Source organism: Cucurbita moschata, unplaced genomic scaffold (genome assembly GCF_002738365.1).
Source record: "Cucurbita moschata cultivar Rifu unplaced genomic scaffold, Cmos_1.0 Cmo_Scf00034, whole genome shotgun sequence".
Taxonomy (NCBI): domain Eukaryota; kingdom Viridiplantae; phylum Streptophyta; class Magnoliopsida; order Cucurbitales; family Cucurbitaceae; genus Cucurbita; species Cucurbita moschata.
In genome coordinates, this window is record NW_019268550.1 from 154,242 (window position 1) to 178,179 (window position 23,938).

The following is a 23,938-nucleotide window of genomic DNA, read 5'->3' on the forward strand; positions in this document are numbered from 1 at the left end:
CAGAAGGAGGAGAACCTGTGAACGTGCGTGGGATTTTTTTAGCGTAATAGGAACTCCTGATCCGAGCATCATGTATGTTAGCGGTTGAGTATAACGCGTGGAGTAGAAAATGTGCTCTTAGTAGACTGAAATATCCATTCTACTTTTGTGATTGGGTTACGAATATAAACTAACAAAACCTTGCTTCTTTCAGCTCAGTTCGTAGGGCTGAATTCTTGTTGGCTCTAGTCTACTTCTCTGCCTTCGGTATTCGAGGTAAGCACTCGGAAGTTTTCTACACAGTAGGGGTTGAGATTTGCTGATTTGATTGTATTTAGCATTAAGGTTGATTAACAACCGTGGTTATATTTAAATTGAGTAGTGAAATCCATCCGGATCCTCCTCATCACTTTAAGCCTAGTGGTATTGGGCCTTATCCTTGAAGAGTTTGATTGGTGCCAAACTTGTCTAAACCGCGGATTACTTTGCCCAAAAAAAGAAAAAGAAAACACAAAACAAAACAAAACAAAAAGGCAACCATTATCTTAAATAGTCGGCGAATAAGACATGCCTTGTTTCATTCTCGCCGCTTCTTGAAATGCGTGGGCCTTTGAATTTAAAGCCATTCAACTGGAAATATCTTCTGAAAAAGCAAGAAAACACGACAAACCTAAGTCATCTGCAACATTGCTTTTGGTTTTTGTTTCTGAAATTTTGAACGCTAGCATCTGTATGCATCATTGTAATTGGTTGGCACAATGTCAATACGCTAGCATCTGTATGAATATCAGTTAATTGATTGTTCACGTCTCACAGAAAGGATCCAAATTCATCTAAGAGATTCTTGGTTAAATCATTGTGGTCATTCAGACCAATGTGTAGTTTTCCAGTGTTTTTTACGCTTCTAATTGTTCATTGGAGTTGGTGATCTGCCAAATTCTGCAGCGACAATAGTTGCCAATACAGTATCATTTTTCTAAATGTCCCCTTGGCTGTCAAGCGTTCTAATACTCACTTGAACGGTTTTCTTACCTTTTGGCTTCTTTCCATCTGTTTAATTATCCCTGAAAAGTTCGTTTGTGTAGGTAACTTGCATAGTCTTGCCATTGTAACCGGCAGTTGCCTTGCTAAAATTTCCGAAATGAACAGTGGTCTGCATTCATGCTCTTTTCCCTTTGGCGTCAAAACAAATCAATTTTAGTCTAGAATGATTCACATTATAATCACCAAATAAACAGCATATATGCCTTTGATATTCGGTGATGATTCGAGCACAGTTGAACAGAATGATATCAGGCCAATGATGTATGGTGGGTACTGTTAGAGAATGCATTTTGCAGCAATGAATGCCAATATTATGGCAAAGAATATGTTTCGATGATGCAGATTGATTCAATTTGCCAAAGATATTTTATTAAGCTTTAACGAAATTCGGTAACATGATAGCTGCAATATTTTATTCTACTTGAAAATTGCTGCATTCTAAAAGTTGGGTTATCAGAAGTTTTCAGCTTCTCAACATCTTGTGATGTGCATAAAACTCTTTCTAGATTCAACTTTTAGTGGAAGAGAAAAAGCTCATGCAGATTGGGGGATGGACCTTAGCCAAGGCAAGAACTGATGAAGGGAGAATCCATAAGCCTTCTCCACATATCAACCCAGAGGCAACAGCCGGAACCATCAATCCAGCCTTTTCATGATTTAGATAGTGCCACACAAACACGATCAAGCTCCCAACGCACATATCGATTGCAAAATAAGCACCGATGAGGAAAGGCACGGCCATGGCCATAGGCAGTGGGATCCATTTCCCAACTTTTTCAGGGGTAAGATCTCTCAACAAGTTGGCTACCATGGCAAGGCCAAAGAACCCATAACACAGCAGCAAGCAATGCTGGGGCAGAGCTGAGAAGCCTTCAACTCCTAGGATAGCCATGTTTCGGTATATTATGGCATATGGGACCTTGTATTCACCATCCGGGTTGGCGAGATCGAAAGCCTTGTCGAACATAAGGAATGTGAGAGGAGATACAATGCAGCCTATGCCTGTGCCAATAGCTTGGCTCAAAAGCATGGATCTTGGAGATGTAAGTGTGAGATGACCAGTCTTGAAATCGTGCATCAAATCAGAGGAGATCGAAACAATAGACTTGATCAAACCACAACCGACAAGTCCTGCAACCACACCCTCATTTTTACCTGCCATGGCAGCAAGCACGAACAGAGCCACTTTCCCATAGTTATAGGCCATATTCATATCAGTTAGACCCGCACCGTATGCATTGCAAAAGCTAAGAGACGGTGCCAAAGTATAGGAAACAACTATGTAATACCACTTGACCTCCGGGAACATGATTGGGATTATGATGACAGAGACTATGGAGAAAAAGATGTACCCTGTGATCGCCACCCACAACGGAATACCATCTCTTAAGAACACTTCATTTCGTCGATGATCATCAAGAGATTGGACTGAATCATCCGGGACTGCAGCCATGTAAACACTATGTCATAATTAATGAAAGGAAACTTGGGAATGCCCACATCTGCTACTATCCCCCCGCACACGCTGTCATAATTAGGTGGTGAGAGGTAACTTAGCTTCATGCTAAGATTGAGCAGACACAGATTAAAGGAAGCATTAATTTACATGTTTTGAGCTTCTTGTTGGTTGCCTTTGTATAAATGCTGGAGCCGGTGAAATACAGAATTTTAAGGAAATGATAAAGCCCATCTCCAAGTATCAAAGCAATTGATACAAATACCTGCATCATATAAGGGAAATGAAGTCCCGTGACGGTGTCAAAGAAACGCTCCATTTCCTATTTTATTTTACCTTGTAACCATTGAGGCTTTTCATACTGCTGTCTGGAAGAGATCCAGGATACCACTCCCCTTTAAGTCCCTTCATTAAGGGCCACATTATGCCCCAAGAAAGAACTGCACCCAGAAGCAACGACAAGTTCACAAGATGGGAGCATATCATCCCTGCTCCAATATATGTCAAGCTGAAATCAAAGTAAAACCTGCAGAACAGTTTTGCCAATTAATTTCAAGTACGGAAGAGAAGATGAAAACAGACAGACAAGATGTTGAGCACCCACGAATCTTTCCAAGCTTTCAATCCAAACGTAGGAAACTGCGAGAATCCACAATTCCCTCCCCCAGAATAAAACCATTGGAATAGTGCCCAGAGAAAACTGAATGAAAAATATTTCATGAATCCACCAACCTGCTTCCTGGCCAAAGAAAAGGAAAAGGAAAAAGTTTGTTTTAAAGATCATATTTTGATTAGGAAAAGATGCGAGGGATTGCATACTTGGCCGTCTTGTCTCCTTTTGGTGTGTGGAAACCATTAATGAGAACGGCAGTTGCAGTTCCACTTGGATAGGTCAATTTGTAGTCTATTATCATGATCTACAATACAATTGTGGACGCGCCATTAATAAACCATCCGAACTTCTGAAGCACATAACTTGTATCAGAAAGAAATATACCTTTCTGAGGGGAACCAACGCAAGAAGCCCAACAAAACTACTGACAGAGAGGAAGCCAATCATCCAACCAATCCCAGGTTCCTTGGTGCTTCCAGGGGCATTTCCTTCCGTGTCCATGCCCGCTTGTTCATACGTCTTCCTGCTCAAAGCAAACAAGTAGGATCCAAAGCCACCTGGACGACAACAACAACTGGAATATCAAACACAGCAACAAAAAATTTGCATGGGAAACATTTGGGTGGCACACAGGACTCGGACCTCCAACAGCAATGCTGTAACAAGCCACAGCACACGTTTGAATTACAGTATTTTCCTGACGCGTAAAGGGAGTGGATACAATTCCAGCTTTCCCAAGCAGCGTAGTCCATGTCTTTATAAACACGAAGGCAATAAGAGCGGCCGAGACGTTCAAATTTGGGACCAAACCTGTTGTAAGATTAAGCTTCATCACTATTACACTGTACATAATTCCTATAGCTATGCTTGCAATAACACCCCGGAATGTAATCTGCGTAGTCCAAGGTGCAACTCTTTTCACATCCTCCGCCTCGTCTTGAGTCTTCACTTGGTCTATAGTTTCAGCAGCCTCAATTTCTTGCAGTTCTGTGCTCGAGTTCCCCATTTAAGCAACCAAATTCTTCAATCCAACCCGTTTCAGTTATCTACAATTTTCATAGTCTGAAGCAAGTAAGAACCCAGAAAGCAAGTAAAGCTATAAAGACAAGAAATTGAACCCCCATTAGAACACACCGTAGTTTCAGGCTTCTTATTCTTGAGGATGAAAATTCAAAACTTTGGACTTGGGGACAGTCGTTCTGCCCGTTTCTTAAACCAAGATACTCAGCCAGGCTTCATCATCAGACAAATAGCCTATTATTGACTTCCTTGAGGAATCAATTTTCAATCTTCTAGTCCTCTTATCTCTGCTTTGACTCCCGATATTACATGACACCATAACAACAAACGACAACCGAGCAAGCCGGTGTGAGAATTCCACCGAACAATCGAAGTTTGTTGATAATGATGAGACCCCAGCAGCTTGGTCCAAAAAGTAAACAGTAAAAAGGTTTGGACTGTTCGTCAGAATAGAAAAGAGTTCGGCCCTTGAGGTCGACAGCCGGAAAAGAGCACTGACTCACAATTTGTATGTCAGCCACCCTTTATAATGATGTAATATCAAGACATCCAAACCAGATACTGAAAGATTGATTTGGTTCATTAATACATCATTTGGTGCTAGAATCATATTTATTTCTCGTTCATAATATATGAATCAAGAAATCATCTTGATTCATGTATAAACATTAATATTATTTTGATTCATGTATGAATATTATTTTGATTCATGTATAAGAATTAGTATTGCTAAGGCCACGTAAATTTGTTCATTGTTTCATCATAAATCAACTTTGTCTAACAAAAAGAACATTGCAGCCTGCGTGAAGGGCGAAGGTTGTTGATATGATCCCAGATTGAATGACTCTGAATTGATCCGACGATGCAACAAGCCTTCATCCAGTCGACACATGGGAACCATGCGCTTTGGTTGAACTAATTCAGCAGAGAATTCCTTGAACATTATTTATACGAACTTGAAATGAAAGGAAAAAGGATCAGACTTTTTACGACACACAGGTTAAAAGTAATCAGAACCCCAAACCTCTTTTCACTTTCTGACGCCGATTATTGCGTATCGAATATGGTGCATTGAAATGGACCCCATTCTGCCTTTCTATCTTGTTTGGCAGGCTAATAATTTTAAAGCTAAGTTCGAGGCCAAATCTAAATGAACTTCACACACAAAGAGTTCTTCTGTCAAAAATTTGTTGATATACATACATACATACATATATATATATATATATATATATATATCAAAGAGCCCAACTTCTGGTCCGAAATCAAAGTGCCCAAACTTTGGTCCAAAATCAGTAGCCAATTTACTTAATCCCAAATCAAAGAGCCCAACCTTTGGTCCAAAATCAATACCCCAATTCCCTTCGTCTTTTCCTTCTCCAGTTCTGCGGTCCTTCCCTCGTCCAGCTCCGACTCCCCCGAGTTTAACAGCTTAGATTGTCGTCGAATTTCATCCGAAGCTTTCACTCGCTCTTTCATGCTTGTATTTGGTGGGAGAGAATCCTCCATGGGGGTTTCATCAGAGACCAGGTTCTTGCAGGAACTGGTACTCTACGCTGCCAGTGCGGCTTTAAGTTGCTTGGTATTATTCGCAGGTCTTCGACATCTTGACCCCAATCGCGAGGCTTCAAAGAAAGCTCTTGAGCACAAGAAAGAGATAGCCAAGCGCTTGGGCCGCCCACTCATTCAGACTAACCCTTATGAGGTACCTATTCCTTTCTTTCTAACGAGGAAAAAGAAATGAATGCACCAATTTGGCTTCTCAACTGTCTGATTGGAAGCTCGATACTTATTTCTATATTTGCAACTTTCTGTGGAGTTCTAGCCTGTTTTAAATGTTTTATGATCGGTTCTGTTTATTACTCCAGGTTCTTATTTTCTCGTTTGCAAATGATGCATGGGCTGTGCGGATGTTAGAAGAGATTATTTTAGTATGTTCTGTGGGTTGGGTCGAAAATCTCACATCTATTAAAGGTCTTCAACTATTGTATGTATAAGAAATTTGTTTTCTTGCATATACTTGTTCATGGTATGCGGATTATGGTGTAAGAGCCACATAAAAAGTTCATTGAAAGGTGATAAGTAGCCTATTAAAAGATTGTGTATTGTTTAGCTTAATGCCCGCGGATTCTTGATGCATGATTTATTTTTTTGAATTTAAATTCAAAACACCATTCATTTTAATTGAATCTGTCGTTCATTATTGTTCTATAGGATGTCATTGCCTGCGATGTTATAAATCCTGATCACATTGGTGTGCAATTTGACTCTATTGGAGGATTGGAGACTATCAAACAAGCATTATATGAACTTGTGATACTTCCTCTAAGGAGACCTGAGTTATTTTCACACGGGAAGCTTTTAGGTCCCCAGAAAGGCGTATTGCTTTATGGGCCACCTGGTACAGGAAAAACCATGCTTGCAAAAGCTATTGCAAAGGAGTCTGGAGCAGTTTTTATTAACGTTAGGATTTCAAATCTGATGAGCAAGTGGTTTGGTGATGCACAGAAGCTTGGTAAGCTCAAAATTTTATTCTTGACATGAGGTTTTCCAGTCTCATTGTGGAAAAATATTTGTGGTTATGCAAGTAACGATTCATTAATTTTGTTATTGATTTATTAAAAAATAAGAATTAAATTATAATCTATTATCTACACTACATTACAAATAACTTCTATCTAATATGTACAAGTGATGTGTACATGATGTGGGATATAGTTTGGTCTGCAATTTTGATGCTAAATAAACTTAGAAACCAGGAGATGATTATTACTTTAAGAAGAATACTTGACATTTCAACTCATTGTACCTTTGCTTATTTTAGGCTTTGGTCCTTTATTCCATATTGTGTTACTTATTAGATTTTGATTGTTGCCATAAAAATGTTAATCATCTTACGGAGTAATGAAGATTTGATTGCCTTTTATGTCATGGCAAAGAAAGCATAGCAATGGCTGTGACATTTTTGCCTATTGCTGAATATATTAGGAATTTAGGCATTAATGTGATAGGAACAAAAAGTAGGAGTCCTCACCCTCTTTGCAGTGTGATAGGCACTAAAAGTAGGCATTAAATGTATAATAGGAAGTTTTTTGCACTGTCATCGGCCTCTTTCTCTCCCCACAGCCACACAGCCTCTACTTTCTGGTAGTTCTTTCCCTAAAACCCACCTTTTGCTAGTTGTTCTCACTCCCATTGATCTATTCTCTTGCATTTGCATGGCCTTGGCACCCACACTAAATTTTGTTCATGTGTCTCCTTTATTTTCCGAGCACCATGCATGAAAAAGCTTTGAGACCCATTTATAAATCCTTTTGTGCATTTGTGAACGCTCTTTGGAAGGGTCGGCACCATGCAACCACCCTCTACCTCCAATTGCGAGTCTTTGATATCTCCTGTATAGGTTTGGTCCTTTTTTCCCGCTCGGTCTACCTTCGATTTTCTTTTTCTTCTAATTGCCATTATTTCATTATTGTTGCTAGGATTTTTATTACTTTTATTTTCTGTTTCCATTTCGTGCATCTTCGTTGTCACCCGGATGCATTAATTTCTTAGTGTTCTTCATTTTCGGCAGTTCTCTTTGCATCTCTACTAGATATTCCATGTCAAGATCTATGGCTAAGGTCAATGCTCTGATACGTATTTGATAGAAACCAAAAAAGCATGGAAAAGTTATTTGAAAATTTTGTTATTTGATGAAGGAAATCTAAAATGTTCAAGCATTTGGGAAGACAGTAGTTCCCCAATAAAACAACTTCCAAAGTTTGAGTTTCCCTGACTGACAATCCTCACACAATGGCATGTCAAAGTAGTAACCACCATTCCAAAAATTATGCACAAATTTTATGTTGTGTTGCTTGACCAATTATCCTTCTGATCGTTAATGCTAGTGTTATGGAAGTATTCAATATCTAAGTGCCGAGAAAGCTTTAAGCAGACCCTTATGCAACATGATTTTTTTGCCAAGAAGAAATGCAGAAGGTCCTCACCTAAGTAGATGTATATTAAAAAAAAAAGGTGTATGTTGATGGGATGCGATCAATGCTGAAATAAAGGAGGTTCTAAATGTTTCATCCTAAAAAAAAAAAAACAAAAAAAATTAGAACATATTGTAATAATGTATGAAATACACAATTGTAGGTGTATATTTCTTCTTCAGCATAGCAATCAAGTATGTAATAATACTCAGTCTACTTCTAACTGATCCTTGTTTTAAGAAATTATACAACTGGCCATAGTCAGACACATGCTATTTTGTTTTTGCCTTTATATTTTAACTGTATCAACTACCATTTTGCAGTGGCTGCTGTGTTTAGCTTGGCTTATAAACTTCAGCCTTCTATTATTTTCATTGATGAGGTCGACAGTTTCTTGAGTCAACGACGCTCTAGTGATCATGAAGCTTTATCAAACATGAAAACTGAGTTCATGGCTTTATGGGATGGATTTACCACAGATCGTGAGTTTCTATGTCTACAGACTACTGAATATTTAAGCATTGGTTGCTGTGCTTTTATAATTTATCACAAAAAATCAAGATAAAAAGAAAAAGAAAAAAGGAAAATTTTGTGGCATAATTCCTTGGCCATAACCAGGATTTTGTTTTTTAAAGATCTAATTTGCTATATTAACGAGTCAGTTTAAAATAAGCTTTTGCTTGATGAACTCTATTCTGTTTCTACAGAGAATGCACGTGTTATGGTCCTTGCTGCTACCAATCGTCCATCAGAACTTGATGAAGCAATTCTAAGAAGACTTCCTCAGGCTTTTGAAATTGGGGTACCCAACAAAAGGGAGAGGGCTGAGATACTAAATGTGATTCTGAAGGGTGAGAGGGTTGAAGACATCATTGACTATGATCACATAGCTAGCTTGTGCGAGGGGTACACTGGTTCAGATCTTCTCGAGCTCTGCAAGAAAGCTGCATACTTCCCAATCAGGGATCTTTTGGATGAAGAAAAAATTGGAAAACAATCTAATGTAAGTTATCATCAGCTTCGTTTTCCTTGTGCCTGATGTTTCATCTGCCAGCCCTTGTCAATTCTTATAATTGGAGTTGCAATGAATTGAAATTGTCATTTAGATTCTAGACTGAGAGGCCTTGCTAATACACTTGTTGAGCTTTTCGTGTACGTGACATTTCCTCCTTTCCTCTTCCTTTTCCTCCCTTTATGTTTCTCAGTTTCTCTTACATTATTACTTTTCAGTCCCCGAGGCCACTGTCACAGTCAGATATGGAGTCCGCTCTCATCTCATCAAGGAAGACAAAGGTTGTTGCTAGCGAATATGCTGGATTAGGGTCGCTTCGGACAGAGAGCAGTGATCCCCGGATTCAAGCAGTTTTGAGCGAACTCTCTAAGTTTGGCATTTCCCTACCGAATGTTGGATCAGAAGACGATGACCCTTGAGAGATATCCGGACTTCACTCCATGTTGGTGCAGGAAAAAGACCACCCATGGAGAGTGGGAGAGATTTGTGTTTCATTTATCATTGTAACGCCATCGTTTTAACATTGATGGTTCTATAATTGTTATAGGGAAATCTTGTCGATGAGTTTGAGTAGATGAGTTTTGGAATATACATACAAATGTTTCCACTATTTTAAACATTGATGGTTCTATAATTGTTATAGGGAAACCTATTCAACCTGAAGCATGTAATTTTTAACAAGCTGAAGCAGCACGTAATTGACGAATTACCATGCGACAGCCAAGTCCTGCTGCCTGATAACTGATAACTTTCGGTGACTGTATGATTCATAGGACATGCAATCTTCTAGCTTTTAATAAGCTGAACGGATTTACAGATTTAAGAGTTCAATACCTCAACTGGAATATCATATTAGTTGCAGCATTACAACGAAAACTTATGCATACACATTTTTCATTACAAACTAAACATCAAACGGGAGTGGGTGTTTCCGCAGTGAAACAAAATCTAGTCTTCTATTCTGTCCAACTTATAATTGAACGTTTACAAAGGAGGATCCTGGCGATGCTGTCGTAGTTAACACTCACAACCCAAGCAAGTCTTGCCAGAGCAGCACTTGGCTCTGTTCTCTAATGGGCGCCCACCAAAAATGACAACCTATTTTACTTCCGAAAATCTTGCAGAGACCACCTTACTCTTCTGAATCTACAGGCAATCCTTCTTTGAACCAATTATAGAGACCACCTTCTAAGTGAAATACGTTGTTGTAGCCGTTGAGAACCAACAAGTAGGCTGCTATCAATGACCTGTTAAAAGCATCAAAACTTAAACTTCAGCGAAAAAGCAAATAATCCTCGGGCAACAAACAGAAGGCACATGCGATTTTGGACTGCAGATTCATCTTATTGATTCTTCATCTTGTTAATACTCGTTGAACAAATCATTATTTGCACCGTTCTACCCGTTTAACAGTGTTAACCAAACGATGAGTGATACTTGTAAAATATAAAAAACATGTAATGCTCATATAATATGCATATTACTCTGCAAAGTTGAGAAACTCAAAGAGTTGCTGTCAAGAGCTCAAGTACCTTGATTGTTGACCTTCTGGAAGATTCTGGGTAGGTTTCATTGTTCCACCTGATGAGCATGCTACTATTATTTTCGCATCTTTAGCTATTTTAGATTCTACACCTGTAGAATACACTCTGTCATTCACTTCTCCATATCACTTCAGAACAAGGCGTCAAGTGAGGAAGGGGTTCATAAGCAACTTACTTTGCAAGAATTCTGGGTTTTCTTCTGTACCCGAAAAGATGCCAAAAAATGCAAATGCAGCTCGCCTGGCTATGTCCCATGCTGTCCACTCCTTTATAAGCCTGTAAATTTGCACATTAATGGCCCCTGGTGGATGGCCCTACACCAAAAAGTGGACATAAGATGTAACATTTCATTGGTTGTTATAGACTTAAAGGAAAAAAAAATACTCTAATAACCTCTTTGAATTCTGCTTCTGGCCTCACATCAAGAATCACGAAGTTATTTTCCTTCTGAAGGCGCAGAGCTTCATTCGCATCCACACTCCTAACCTGCAGTAAAGATCTTAATTCTCATGTTCATAAAATTTCAAGCTTTGTTATAACCAAACCTTGGATGTTGTGACGAAAACAAGTGTAATGTGTTTCCATGTAGTTTTAGATTAATGAAACCGAACACTCATCCAATATTCACTCAAGTGGTAGATAGAGAGTCGAACCCTTTTCTGCAGCAGAAGTTCCCTCTTCACCTTCCAATCCTCTTCAGCTGAATCCTCCAGATAGACGAGAATAAACCCACTTTTATGCTAGTGAATTAAAACTAAAAAGATTGAAATTTCTACCATATTACCTGGAAAAAGAACACAGTCTGATTAAATATTCAACTAGAAGAGAATACCTGGTGTTTTTGCTCGTTTTGTTGCTGCACCAAGGATTATCAGGCTCCTCGGGTTAGTTTGAGAGGTGAATTTTTGCCTTGCAGGTCTTATTGATCCGACGGTGAGGCAATGGGAACTTGGGTCATATAGAACTTTTGAGGAGAACACAAGAGGTGAGAATTGGACAACAGGATGTAAAGAAGGCGAAGTTAACGGCAGCGGGGCGAAAGCAGCCATCTTTAGGATCTTCGTCCAGTGAAATCAACTGAAAGAAAATGGCCAACATATAATGTCGATGCTTATATATAATTGTATTCTTCCACCTACTCAGCACGGGTAGATATTTGAGAGCTTGTGGGGCAAGTGATTGTGGATTTAGATTTCTGATAATCCGAGTCTGTGGTGGATATTTTATCTAACCCTCTTCCATATAGATTTCCTTCATCCGAAAATAGCAACTTTATTGAATATTTCTGAGCTGTTTTGTAATTTACTTACAGACCCTTGGAAGTAGTTTGAGGAGACTCTGAACAGAAGGGCATCCTCGTCTTTCCAAAAGAACATCTATTTGAAATGAAGGAGCTTGAAAGACATTACCACAACTGCAATTTTTCGCTTCGACTCATGTATATTACATATTTATATTTGGTCGTAGAAATATTGAGCACCTTGTCGAGTATGCTGGTCTCATACTGGCGGCGTAAGGCTTTGGTTCGAGGTCTCAATACAAAGTGCTTGAAGAAGATGAACTTATTTATGGCATTTCAAGGAACATACGATGTATATTCTACACTTGGACAGAATTCAATGTCAACATACACAAATGATTATTATACATAAAATTCACATAATTTTTGCTGACTGAAGGAAGCTTCACAGAGCCCTGCTACGCTTTGCGTCTGTTGAAGCAACTTCCAAGTCTCCAATGAAGAAAAGGATCCTATCCAGAATTCCTCGACAGGATTTGTCTTCTTCGAGAAGTCCTTCTGATAGCAACTCTCTTTTTGAACTCAAAGGAAGAAAACTGGTCTGTCCATTCTTTTGTCTTCTTGAACCCAGGTGCCTCTGGATTTCACCTTGGTGAATGAGGTAGTAGTCGCTCCCTTCTCGGATTATTCTTAGGCCCCTGGTTACAGTTGCTATGTCATATGAAGCACAAATAAACATATACTGTAATCATAAATTATGATTCAAATCTCTACTCTAACTTTAGTATTTATCAAAAACACGGTTTATCTTGTCAAACATTAACCCAGGAAACGCAATATTTGACTTAACGGGATCAAAGAATTAGGGAAAACATAGTGTCCCCTTAAATTGAGTGATAAGAAGAAGAATGTGACTCACAGTCCAAATCGATCACATCGATCTTGCACTTCATATGAATCCTTCCATGACTTCGAACCAACTGGGTGATAAAATGCAGCATGGTCTTCCCCCCACCTCTCTTTGAATAAATTCGACCATAAGATATTGTCTGAAGCTAAGAAGTTCCACTTCCTGCAAACTTCAAGCAGCAGGGTGCAGAGTTAATAGCTAATAGTCAATTGAAGCATAAATCAACAGAGGGTGGGGATCAACTATTGAGGAAATTCCAGAGTAAATCTAGTTTTCATTCCTATATTTTATTTATTTATCTTTTCATCTTGGTACCTGAGTTCACTAATATTATAAAATTACCCTTAGAAACTCAATTCTACTTTTAGTTGGTTCCGTGTCAAAAGTTTGTTGGTAATAGAGTAACAACAAAGGAAGGCAAAGGATGTTCCTCATTATCCTATGTTAGAAAGATGATTTCCTTCTTCATCTAGGTTTCATTCCATCAGAGAAACTTTTCTCTTCAACTTTGATGGCAAATCTTCCCTTCAACTCAGACCAGTAAGAAAGAGGGGATCATTCAGCAACTTTGATATATCATTCCTACCAATCAAGTTAAATCTTCCTATGACATCTAATCCATTAGATTGGGGAGTGTCAAATCCCTGCGGATCATCTTTCTAAAAGTCTGTTAGATTTAACCAAGGTTACTTAAGTTTCATAACATGTGATATATATATGTTTATTGAGTTCAAATGACATGGATATATATTGATATTGAATGTGATTTAAGTTGCGAGAGTTTGTGTAGAGTTCTAAACAAGCTGCCATGTCAATCCTTTCAACCCAACAGCCTGGTTGACATATATTAAGAAGAATAAGGAAAACTTGTTAAAAAATGATTTACTCATGCCAAGCCTTCTAACTCCAATGAATCTTCAAAATATTTTAATCAAATTTTAAATTGGGGGATAAGTCAAGCAATGATCAAGCATCTCGGGGAAATATACACTAAGTTTACCAAAAATTTTAACCATGAAATTCTTGATGGTGACGATTTGCAGGTGATGGCTTGCAGTCTCACCTCATTCCATTTCAGTTCAATATATATGAACAGAACAGCGTTAAATTTGACACACATTAGCATGAATGCATCATGAGGTAATTACAAATCATGATAAAAGTTATATACAGTTCATCTATAAATATTAATTCTCCCAGCAATACGCTGCACTCCATACAGTTTATCCAGTTAAGAAGACGCAAACATCAAATCAGAATACATACATAAAAGAAAATCCATAGAAAATTTCTGAAGACCATATCAGATCTTTTGGATCAGAAACTAATCAGTAAAGATCATAATTTGTCTGGATTTGTCAAATATCCGATGAAAACTAGTCAATTGAACAAACATCAATCGGGAAAGCAGAACCTCATAATTCCTCCAAGGAAAGATTGTAAAAATTCAAGCTAAATTCTAATGGATTGATCAGCAAATAGCTAAACAGACCAATTCTACGTAAAATGCAAGAAAGTTAGAAGAATTTAATTTAGCGGTAACATGACGCTGACCTTGAAGTGCGGTTGCGAGGCTCTGGGAATCCAAGAAACAGAATATCTTCAAGCAGATTTCCGCTGGCAATCTTTCCATCTTCAGCTCGATCATATATGTGGTCACTCTCTTGTCAAACAATTACCTCTCCACAGAAACTAAGAATCTGAAGAAAATTCTGAAGGAAAGAGTTGGATGTTTCTCGCGGGTACAGTCTTGGGGCTGATTTACATTTTCTTTATTTAATTTTATTTTCAACGGTGGCCAATCAAGATTATATTTATAGTAATAAAAGAGACATACAAATGAATTGGTGTTTCTTGAGAGTATGGGAAACCAAGATACTCGCTTTCTTGTTCACTTGTCACGACAGACAGACACATCTTCGGATGGAATTGGACCAGATGAGATCCGAAGCCCATATGCGGCCCATTTAAATCATTGAAGGCCTAAAATCCATCCACAAATTGGATCAGATGAGATCCGAAGCCCACATGCTTAGAAGAAATCATTTAATTTTGAAATAATTATAATTATAACATTTCTCAAAAGCCCATATATTACAATTTGTTTCAACCACAGAGAAGTAAAGAGAAGTTAGTCGAGGAAAGCAGCAAATATTTGCATTATATTCTCTGCTTATGCAGTGGCATTCCTTCTCAATTGTAAGTAAAATGCAAGCAGGATTCTTAATCACTAGAGAAATATGCAGTAGCGAACATACAACAACAGGGTAGGTAAAGCAAATTACTACATAGACCAAGTTTGTATAGGAAAATGGATATTGTAATAAGGTTGTTCAAGTAAATTCTTGTTTGAGATAATGAGGTCCGGGTTTAAATGGGTCCTCTTCTGCATATGCATCCGGTCGATAGAACCCTGCATCGTTCACTCGGTTGCTAAGAACATGAAGGATGGCTTTCTTGGAACCCCCATATTCATCACGATTGTTCTCCACGTATTCCTTAGCCTCCGCTGCAACCTCGTTCACGAAATCGAAGCGGTTGTCCTCTGATAGCAGAAGTCTTTCGATGTCCATTGTTATGAGCTTCCCCTGTTCCTTTACCTTCCTTACCTGTTCTTCAAGGAATGGGATTCGATCCATTTTGAAGATCGACATGTCATCCTTCTTCGTCTGCACAATGAATCAGATTCAATGTTTCAATGTCAATGAGAACAACATATAGAAGTCTGCCAAAATGATGATGAGTGATTATGACTAATTCTCATCTCAGCGAAGATGTTCTACATCATAAACGATTACAAGCTTCAATCCTACATCATTGTATCTAGGCCAATTTACACATCTCACCTAATTTCATTTAGACAACTGCCTGATCTACATGTATGGTTACTAAGAAACTTGTAGCAGTTGTATATCCTATACCACCATGAACCTATAATCCCACATTCTCTACGAATGTTCTCAACTTAAGTACCCATGGTGCTTGTGTCCTAATCGAGATTAATTATCAAGTTTGATCGATTGGAAAACGGAATCATTCTGACATCCACATTTAAATAGTCAGCGATAAAAAACCATGCATTGAGTTTCATTACTCAAAACAGAAGCTATAACAAGCATAACATCTCCAATAATCGTCGTAAAAAGCACCAAATACAGATTAGTTTTTCCCTAACTTTACACATCAGTGTTGTAAACTGAAGAGGACAAACTATACCGGATAGCAAAGTGTTAGAGAAAAAAAATAAAAAAGAAAAGATGAGAAAATATTGCAGAAACAATGATTAAATTCTCAATGTTTGTTAAACAAAGAGCTAAAATAGAAAAGAGAGTGTGGAATCCAATAGATGAATAATGTTCTAACTGAAGTAGAACAAAAAAAATTGATACGAAAATGTGGTACATGAAATTGAATGCTACAAAAAAAAATTGTTGTTTTAGTAGAAGAAACCATAGATTCAAAAACATGAAAAGAGAACAACCTAGAGGGCCTTTAGAAAAGTTGGCTACTGTTACACAAGAAAATATAGATCAATTTAGCACATTGCAATGCTTCCATTTCTTCTTCTTTATTGTAAGGTAGACTCGCAGTGTTTCAGTTTTCTACAGGTGCTTGTCTCGTAGAACCTACCATCTACTACCCAAAATCTTCGTCGTAGAACTACCCTAAACATCTAAATTTGAAGAACGTAACTCATGTAAACGCAAAGGAATAAAATCACAGATAAGGAGAGTGACACGAAACGGAAAACGAATGAGATAAAAGACATAGGTGCAAGGGAGAAATTTAGAGAAAGAACAAGCACGTTCTCCATACCAATTTTCTTCGTCGCCACACTCGCCGACCGACACCCTCACCATCTCTTTGCTTTCTGGCGGCCACCTGAAAGCTTAAAACAACAAGACATGAACAATAAGGGCCGAAGAGAGCATGTTTAACTTTGATGTTGAGAGAATCTCTCGAATCCTAACCTGTAACCGCGAAGGAAAGTTAAATCCATGAGAAAGTCCCGCCCTCGTCTGTATCCTCTGAAACAACTAGAAAAAATGGGCAACATAAGCAAAATTTGATGTATTTGAAAGAGAAGCTAAAGATAGAAAGATCAACAAAAGCATAAAACAGAATATTCATATTCGAGATTCCGCCATTAATTTGCCGAAGAGCCAAAGAGAGAGAGAGTGATTACAGGTGAAGCAAAGGAGAGTGTCGGGATTGGAGTAGTCATCGCTGTCCTATCTTCACCTTCGGATGATATTTACAGAGGAGACGACGAGTTTTTTTTCGAAGCGTAGGATTTTTTGGATAAATAACCCATCTCCTCAAAATTTCAAGAAAGATGTCCTCTTCTAAGTTATCACTTGTATAGCCCTATTCCAGGTTTTTTTTTTTTTTTAACTTAGTCCAAACAGTTAAAACAGTTAAAATGTTAGCCCTATTCCAGTTATCACTCGGGATTGAGAGTGAAGTTAAAACAAGCCTTTGGTTTGAATCCCCATTTCTATTGCTTAATTTGTAAGGAATATTTCTTAAAGAAATCAACAACAATGCGGATTCTATAACCTTTCCCACCTTCTGTCTCTAAGCTGGAAGCAAAGACTTCCTCCATTATTACAGAAAAATGTCCTCTTCATAAGACAGACAACCAGGTTTTGTGTGCATAAATTTCCTCACCATAAATGCAACAGCAGCAACAACAAGCTCTGATATGAAGTTCGTTCCTATTACTTACACTCCCATTGTCTATTTCTGGTACACCAGAATCATGTTGCAATTCAATTCTGCATATACGTTTTCTCGAGCCCCAAATCAACCCAATCACTCACCAGTAGAAAAAGGCCACAAGCAACAAATCAATATCAAGCCAAGCTTAAGTCTTAGCAGCAATTGCCAAAGCTCCTTGCAATCATAACGACAAACCCAATATAGGGCTAATCAGTTGGCCTTCAGTAGTGACTCCACAATTGGAATTGCATCTATACATGCCCAGAGGGAAAGCATTTCCAATATAGGGCTAGGGCGGAAAAGTGTTGTGAATCCTATGTCTAGAGCGATGGTGCAAGAAACCACCAAAGATCTAAAAAATGAATACTCCAATTTACAGCATTCGGTAGTCTCCAAACTCAATGCATCATGTCAGCTCGAGAATGCAGTTTATTCTCTACCTGATCACATTGCAGTAAAGAAAAACTCTTCTCAGAGAAAATGCACAGCTTTGGAACATAGTTTTAAATTGAAAAATGAAGGAAAATAACAATGAACTGTAATCTATAAGTAAGCCGACTTCTTTTCGTCGCTGAACACATGTCTGGATATTGTTGAGCTGAAATTCTCACTTAGTCGAAAATAATGATCAACGCAAAAATTTATCCCACAGCACAGCTCAACAACACGTTCGTAGCAGCACGCATAAATACAGAGTGAGATTGTAAACATAAAATAACGCTCCAAATCACAAGATTCCAACACATATTAATGTTTACGAATTCGATCGGTCCTAACTAATACGCTCCGGTTTTTGATATCCGACTGTCACATTGCCTCAAATTCACAACTTCACAGTACGCGCAAATCCTACACAAGATTCATCCACGATTTAGAGTGATTCAACGTTTAAATAAACTTTTCCTTGGACTTTACCATGTGGCAAAGAAAATAATTGGTCGAGTGGATCAAAGAAGGCGTTTTATCACCTGCGAAATCACATAATTCAACGCTTTCCACGATGCCCACCACCTGACCTTGCACCAGGAAAGCGAGCAAATTGCAACCTTAAATTGACCGAGTCACGGTCAAACTCATCAAATTTATAACCTGCAAAATCGAGCTCGACTGACATATGCAACAGCTACGTGTAGAACGACGAGATAGGAAAAGAACAGATATCGGATACAAGGCGTGGCAAAACGATTTGAATCACAAATGGTATAATTATCACCTTTATATTTTATCATACTCAACTTTACTATTTAATTCAAAAGGGCATATCACAGAGGACCTTATTACACTCATGGCGATGTGATCTCACGGTTGAGTTTGGCGACCATGATTTAGTCTTCCTAACAACTGAGGTGTATGAATCACGACTCCAAGTCCAAATTTTAACGTGAATATTAGAAAGGGTATCGAATGTATAGGTCAAAGATCATCGAGTTAATCACACAATTAAACTAATAAACATAATTTAAAACTTCATGGCTAGTTGGTCCTAAATGTAATAAGCTTCACATCTGCTGAAGAATTGAAAGTCAACATGAAATGCTGGACTGCATAATCTATGATACCAATTACAAAACTAACAAGATTTCCCACCGGTCGAATGCAGGATAGCATCGACAAACTCAAATTCTTCAAGCCACACAACTTGGAATCTAAGAACCCTATGATACACATGCAAATACATTCCCACTATGGAGAAAAGAGAGCCATATGATACACATAAAAAACCATCCCCAAACATGTCTGAATCTGTACCTTGGGAGAATAGCTTGTATAGATATATAAACACAAATGTGCCCATGTTTGGGTAAAGACATCTAAAGGACATCACAATTATGCAGGAGAAAGACAAATGGATAATTTTTTTCGTGAAGACGAGTCAAAATAAATATATAAATTAAAGGCACATAATTCTCCAATAGTGACATCTGTCGACAGACAAAAACAAAAGTGCAAATGTTCAACAGCCAGAAAACAACGGTAAAGAAAATGATAATTAAAGCTGCAAGCACACCTTGTAAGGCATCCATTGCCGTGGCTGCATGGGCAGGACTCACAAAATCTACAAAACCAAGCACCACTGGATCTCTTCCAGGCTGCACACGTTAGGTAAAGAAAATTCATTTTTTAGTTAATGGCGTCCCATATTAAATGAAAACAGAGTTTCAACATATCAACTTACATTTCTGGATTCCTTGTTAACAAGTCTCACTTCTTTGTAGCCCACAAAAGGGCGAAATATATCTACGGGGGAATGTGAGGGAGACAATGTAACACAATACAAGAATGCCTTTAACAATACAAGAATGCAAAATGGAAAAAATTAGAAAAAGATACGAGCTATTTCACGCCGTGTACAGCTGGAAGGCAAGCCTTCAACAAATAGTGTATTAGAAGCATCTGGAGGAAGGGGTACGTTAGGCCTTCCACCTCCAAAGCTCGCACTTCTATCATTAACATTGGCCCCTGAAACCACACCCCCAATCCCGACTATAGGAGGAGGATCATTGATTGAATGACCAGGAACTCCCCCACCAACGGGTCTAGCAGACTGTCCACCATAAGATGAAATTTTCTGGAAAAAAAAAATGAAGTTGCGTGGTTAAATAGAATGAACTTGAATGTGAAAACACATAGAAAACAGAATTGAACCTTCAAAGTGAAACAAGTACCGAGCTGCGCAGGTAACGTTCATAGGACTCATTGATGGAATCAACGCTTTTAATTCCTTGGAGGATTGGTCTATCATCTTGACGAGGGTAATAGTCGGGCAAATCGTGAGGACCACTGGTATCTACAAGACATTAACCACGAATTATGTGCCAAATAATGAACAGAAAAAGAAACGAAGTGTCTGCAAAGGAGGTCACACAGAATTGTGTTGCTTCAATCAACAGTGACATCATGACTCGAAAAAATGGAAGTGTACTAGGTCAAGAACATAAAGAATGATGTGAACATTAATATGCAAAGCTTTCAGTTATGAACATTAATAGACCACCATTTTACCTTCTTGTTTTAATGAATTGGTTTGTTTCTGGAAAATCTCTTAAAGAATCGTACTCTGAATAGAAACTAGAAACATGGTTGACAAAAACGCATTCCTTTAGTGGCGTACTTTGAGCCTTTTACCAAAATGTTACGAGTAAGAACTCAATAATAGGAGAACAGATCATTGCAAAGTGCGCATTAAGGACACCCTCTAGTCACTACGATCCTAACACTCGTGAAAACCAATAAATTTGTCTAATTTGACTTATGGAGATACTTAGTTCCACAAAACGTGGTCAGCGAATCAGTAAAATTTTGAGATATATAGCAAGAAGATATCTTGAAGGACAACAGAATCATGCACAAATCGCACTTAATGATGAGGTTGGATGGTGTAGAACAGCACGCAGGGAACCGCCTTCCAACCATTCTGGAAAGTTCCTAACACGTCTACAGCAAATGGATGAAGATAAGATTTTAAGAGAAAACCCATGTTAACAGAATCAATCTCTGCATATTACGGTTTTCCAGTAATCCCATCTTCCACTCAAAGTTCGTTAAAATCGAAGTACAATTTAGCAACTCGGGATATATGGGGAAACCTCAAATTCAGTGGCCACAAGAAAACCCTAATTCCAAATGTACGAAACAAGCGGGAAAGAGGGTAGACAATGGAGTTGTTTGTTTATTACCGTAATCGACGCGAGGGCGCTTCCCGGCGACGGAAGGAACCGACGACGGAGGTTGCTGCTGCGAGTCGCTATACCTCCAATAAGCGTCCGACATGCTCCTTCAAAAAGGCGGTGAATTTAGGATGAAACAGCGAGTCCCTTGAATGTTGAAGGTAGGTCAGCCCGGTTGTTCCCTTTGGGAAGCCGTTGGGTTGGGGCGATGGGACTCTATTATTTGCCAAGTTCACAATTTTACTTTCATGGAACAGACAGACAACATCAATGATTCGGATTTCCTCCAGTTCTTGCCTGCTCTATCTCTCAATTGGGATATAAAATTATTACCATTTCGGTAACTATTCACACACACATAGATCTTCGTCCTCCTTAAATTTTGTAACTTCATCAAAACTATTTTTTTCATTTAAAAAAAAAAAAAAAAAAAAAACCTACTCCTCCATTTGGTAGGTTAAGTTTAGTGTTAAGTTTAGTGCAAGACCTTAATTGAGTTTATTCAAAATTTTATTGTCAACAAGTAACTCCATGTTTGTCTATGATTTTTTTACTTTAAAAAGTGTAATAAGTTTATAAATTCTTGATTTTCAATAGTGACACTAGTTCACGCACGCGAGCTATGATTTATATGCCGCTGCGAGTGTGCGTGACATGCATAATTATTAGTCAATATATGAACTTTGGAATCATTTTTGGAGTGATTACTGTCATTTTTTTTTTTTACTCGCTCTGTATAGAAATAAAAAGGTAGAAGCTAGTTATAGAAGATCTTCCTAAATTAAAATTTTTCGAAATTTGATTGAGAAGGTGAGAAGAATAAAGAAAAATAAAAATGGATTACCACACTTTGAAAATTACATTTCACCAACCAAACTTTGAAATGCAAATGGAGCTCATGATGATCATCATTGTCCTACGGCTTTTCCGTTCTCAACTCTTATTATAAAAAAGAATTTAAAAACTTAGGGAAACCAAACCCTATGATTCCTTCCTCCATAAATCTACTTGTCTTTTGTTATTCATATCATTTTTATCATACAAATCATGCAATGCATTAATGAAAGTAAGCAATGATAGTAAGAAGAACCCTATCAGCTCTAAATTCCATGTTAACCAACACTAATCTATAACGTTAAATAAAAATTTGAAATGGAATATATTTGTGTCAACACACTAGGCATGCCACAGAAGCTACAAGGTAATTAGGCCTAACATGTGATGTTTGATTGAAAGGGTATGTGTTATTATGTCTGCCATCATCGTTGGTGGCAATTTAACCCTTACTTATGTGTATTTTGAAGCATTGATAGTCGTTCATTCTAGAGTTTATAAAGTATGAATTTTGATCTTCTGTAATTCATGTGAGATTATGCAGAAAATATGAGGATCCCTAAACACAAATAAATACATAAAAATGCTATGACAATATCAAATCATCCCAACTTTAGTTACATATATGTATATATTCAGCTTTAGCTTATTTTGTGATGAAGCTCACCATGAACCTCCTCCGTAAATCCCATTCCAAAAAGCAGGAACCTCTCCCAATTTGCCTCCATTTTGATGATCAGTAGAAATGATGGGTGGAAGTTGCTTGAAATCCTCCACAGTAGCGGTGAATAATGTGGTTGAAGGGTTACAAGCATCGGGTGCAGTAATAGTGCTAGTAGTGGGCTGCGGAGGAGCTGGTGCAGGCATGGGTATAAAAGGAATCAGCTCCCTTGGGGACATTATTCCACTGCTTCTCACCATTATTTGATCATTCATATCATCAGACGACAGCCAACAAGTAGCAATATTAGTAGCAGAAGGGCAAGGAGTATTGATATTGGATGTTTGGGAGTTGCCCTGATCATCATCATCACCATTACTCATGTAATCCTTATTGTTGTTCTTTGGAGGTGATGGAAAATTGGGTGAAGGAGGTCTCTTGTTCTTCCTGGAGGCGCCACCCACTGGAATGTTCCTCAAGGACCCACCTGCTGTCCAATATCTTCTACAAGACTTGCAGAAGTATCTTGGCTGGGAGAGGCTGTAATTGTTGTAGTAACAGAACTTTGTGTTGTTGGAATTGCATCTTGGGCAGCTCAGTATTTGATCTTTCCCAGGCTTTGCTTTTCTCTCCAAACCTGCCTTTCTACCCTCTTCCTCTAATTCCATGCTTTTAACCTCAACCTGCATGCCCCAATACTCATCTCAACACACACAGATTTCCATTAGAAAAGAGAAGGGTCAATCAATCAGCCATACCTGTGGCCATCCAGCAGAATCCATTGTTAGGATGGAGAGTTATGAAGGAGATCCGCAAAGTGCAGTTGTGTGTTCTTTATTTCTTGCGGATGGTCCAAAAGCAAGATCCAGCACTGCCTTTGTGCGGCTCTTTATTATGTGTGTCGGCCAACAGTAGGAGAGAGAACGCTGAGTGCTTTTATTATTGTCTCAACCCACCTTTCTTTGTCATAATATGCTTTTTCTATGTTTTCCAAATCTTCTTCCTCCTCATGCTCTTTAGTCTTTAATTTCATGGGGAATTTCTTTTTGGTGCTAATTTCACCATGCTAGAAACCAAATTAGTATACTTGTATCGTATATACACTTCACATCCTACACCAAATTAGTATACTTGTATCGTATATATTCTTTTTGCTTACCTATATGTTTGTGTTTAATTTATTATATCTAAAATATATTAATTATAATTGCCAAAACTTCAAAAATAACCAGTTTTTTCAAGATTGGTGATAAAATCA

The 23,938-nt window shown here is 38.2% G+C and overlaps 7 protein-coding genes across 14 annotated transcripts; 1 reads left to right on the top strand and 6 right to left on the bottom strand.

The window, feature by feature from the left end:
- Nucleotides 1-1,375: 1,375 nt before the first annotated feature.
- LOC111430844 (metal-nicotianamine transporter YSL3-like) lies at nt 1,376-4,692 on the bottom strand. Of its 2 annotated transcripts, XM_023067289.1 has the most exons (8): nt 4,227-4,692; nt 3,735-4,138; nt 3,477-3,649; nt 3,299-3,396; nt 3,084-3,218; nt 2,816-3,005; nt 2,630-2,744; nt 1,376-2,466 (listed from the first exon to the last, which is right to left on the bottom strand). In XM_023067289.1, exons 2-8 carry the CDS (start codon nt 4,096-4,098, stop codon nt 1,532-1,534), a joined length of 2,010 nt encoding a protein of 669 aa, XP_022923057.1. In that variant the 5' UTR covers nt 4,099-4,138; nt 4,227-4,692; the 3' UTR covers nt 1,376-1,531. The 2 variants fall into 2 exon arrangements, with proteins under 2 accessions (XP_022923057.1, XP_022923058.1); XM_023067290.1 differs by lacking the exon at nt 4,227-4,692 and having other exon boundaries at nt 3,735-4,215.
- A 678-nt stretch (nt 4,693-5,370) lies between these two features.
- LOC111430847 (ATPase family AAA domain-containing protein 1-B-like) lies at nt 5,371-9,785 on the top strand. The gene is made up of 5 exons (XM_023067295.1): nt 5,371-5,817; nt 6,327-6,627; nt 8,413-8,571; nt 8,797-9,092; nt 9,320-9,785. Exons 1-5 carry the CDS (start codon nt 5,590-5,592, stop codon nt 9,518-9,520), a joined length of 1,185 nt encoding a protein of 394 aa, XP_022923063.1. The 5' UTR covers nt 5,371-5,589; the 3' UTR covers nt 9,521-9,785.
- An 82-nt stretch (nt 9,786-9,867) lies between these two features.
- Nucleotides 9,868-11,807, bottom strand: LOC111430854 (rhodanese-like domain-containing protein 14, chloroplastic). The gene is made up of 6 exons (XM_023067307.1): nt 11,478-11,807; nt 11,299-11,345; nt 11,039-11,131; nt 10,821-10,959; nt 10,634-10,736; nt 9,868-10,348 (listed from the first exon to the last, which is right to left on the bottom strand). The coding sequence occupies exons 1-6, from the start codon at nt 11,692-11,694 to the stop codon at nt 10,234-10,236; spliced, it is 714 nt and encodes a 237-aa protein (XP_022923075.1). The 5' UTR covers nt 11,695-11,807; the 3' UTR covers nt 9,868-10,233.
- A 258-nt stretch (nt 11,808-12,065) lies between these two features.
- On the bottom strand, nt 12,066-14,602 carry LOC111430857 (F-box protein SKIP31-like). 2 transcript variants are annotated; one of them, XM_023067312.1, is made up of 3 exons: nt 14,350-14,602; nt 12,805-12,964; nt 12,066-12,583 (listed from the first exon to the last, which is right to left on the bottom strand). In XM_023067312.1, the coding sequence occupies exons 1-3, from the start codon at nt 14,441-14,443 to the stop codon at nt 12,331-12,333; spliced, it is 507 nt and encodes a 168-aa protein (XP_022923080.1). In that variant the 5' UTR covers nt 14,444-14,602; the 3' UTR covers nt 12,066-12,330. The 2 variants fall into 2 exon arrangements, with proteins under 2 accessions (XP_022923080.1, XP_022923081.1); XM_023067313.1 differs by lacking the exon at nt 14,350-14,602 and adding an exon at nt 14,210-14,316 and having other exon boundaries at nt 12,805-12,957.
- Nucleotides 14,603-14,926: 324 nt separating this feature from the next.
- LOC111430856 (protein PLASTID TRANSCRIPTIONALLY ACTIVE 7-like) lies at nt 14,927-17,110 on the bottom strand. 2 transcript variants are annotated; one of them, XM_023067310.1, is made up of 4 exons: nt 16,982-17,110; nt 16,767-16,823; nt 16,612-16,677; nt 14,927-15,464 (listed from the first exon to the last, which is right to left on the bottom strand). In XM_023067310.1, the coding sequence occupies exons 1-4, from the start codon at nt 17,018-17,020 to the stop codon at nt 15,129-15,131; spliced, it is 498 nt and encodes a 165-aa protein (XP_022923078.1). In that variant the 5' UTR covers nt 17,021-17,110; the 3' UTR covers nt 14,927-15,128. The 2 variants fall into 2 exon arrangements, with proteins under 2 accessions (XP_022923078.1, XP_022923077.1); XM_023067309.1 differs by having other exon boundaries at nt 16,767-16,832; nt 16,982-17,109.
- Nucleotides 17,111-17,173: 63 nt separating this feature from the next.
- On the bottom strand, nt 17,174-21,548 carry LOC111430853 (RNA-binding protein 2-like). Of its 5 annotated transcripts, none has more exons than XR_002708390.1 (7): nt 21,195-21,548; nt 20,184-20,305; nt 19,849-20,086; nt 19,694-19,755; nt 19,526-19,607; nt 18,433-18,606; nt 17,174-17,957 (listed from the first exon to the last, which is right to left on the bottom strand). XR_002708390.1 is itself a non-coding variant. In XM_023067304.1 (7 exons), the coding sequence occupies exons 1-6, from the start codon at nt 21,286-21,288 to the stop codon at nt 18,503-18,505; spliced, it is 702 nt and encodes a 233-aa protein (XP_022923072.1). In that variant the 5' UTR covers nt 21,289-21,548; the 3' UTR covers nt 18,044-18,366; nt 18,486-18,502. The 5 variants fall into 5 exon arrangements, 4 of the variants coding, with proteins under 4 accessions (XP_022923074.1, XP_022923072.1, XP_022923073.1 ...); XM_023067304.1 differs by lacking the exon at nt 17,174-17,957 and adding an exon at nt 18,044-18,366 and having other exon boundaries at nt 18,486-18,606; XM_023067306.1 differs by lacking the exon at nt 18,433-18,606.
- A 970-nt stretch (nt 21,549-22,518) lies between these two features.
- LOC111430855 (dof zinc finger protein DOF5.7-like) lies at nt 22,519-23,769 on the bottom strand. Its single transcript, XM_023067308.1, has 2 exons — nt 23,439-23,769; nt 22,519-23,363 (listed from the first exon to the last, which is right to left on the bottom strand). Exons 1-2 carry the CDS (start codon nt 23,460-23,462, stop codon nt 22,683-22,685), a joined length of 705 nt encoding a protein of 234 aa, XP_022923076.1. The 5' UTR covers nt 23,463-23,769; the 3' UTR covers nt 22,519-22,682.
- Between the last annotated feature and the right edge of the window lie 169 nt (nt 23,770-23,938).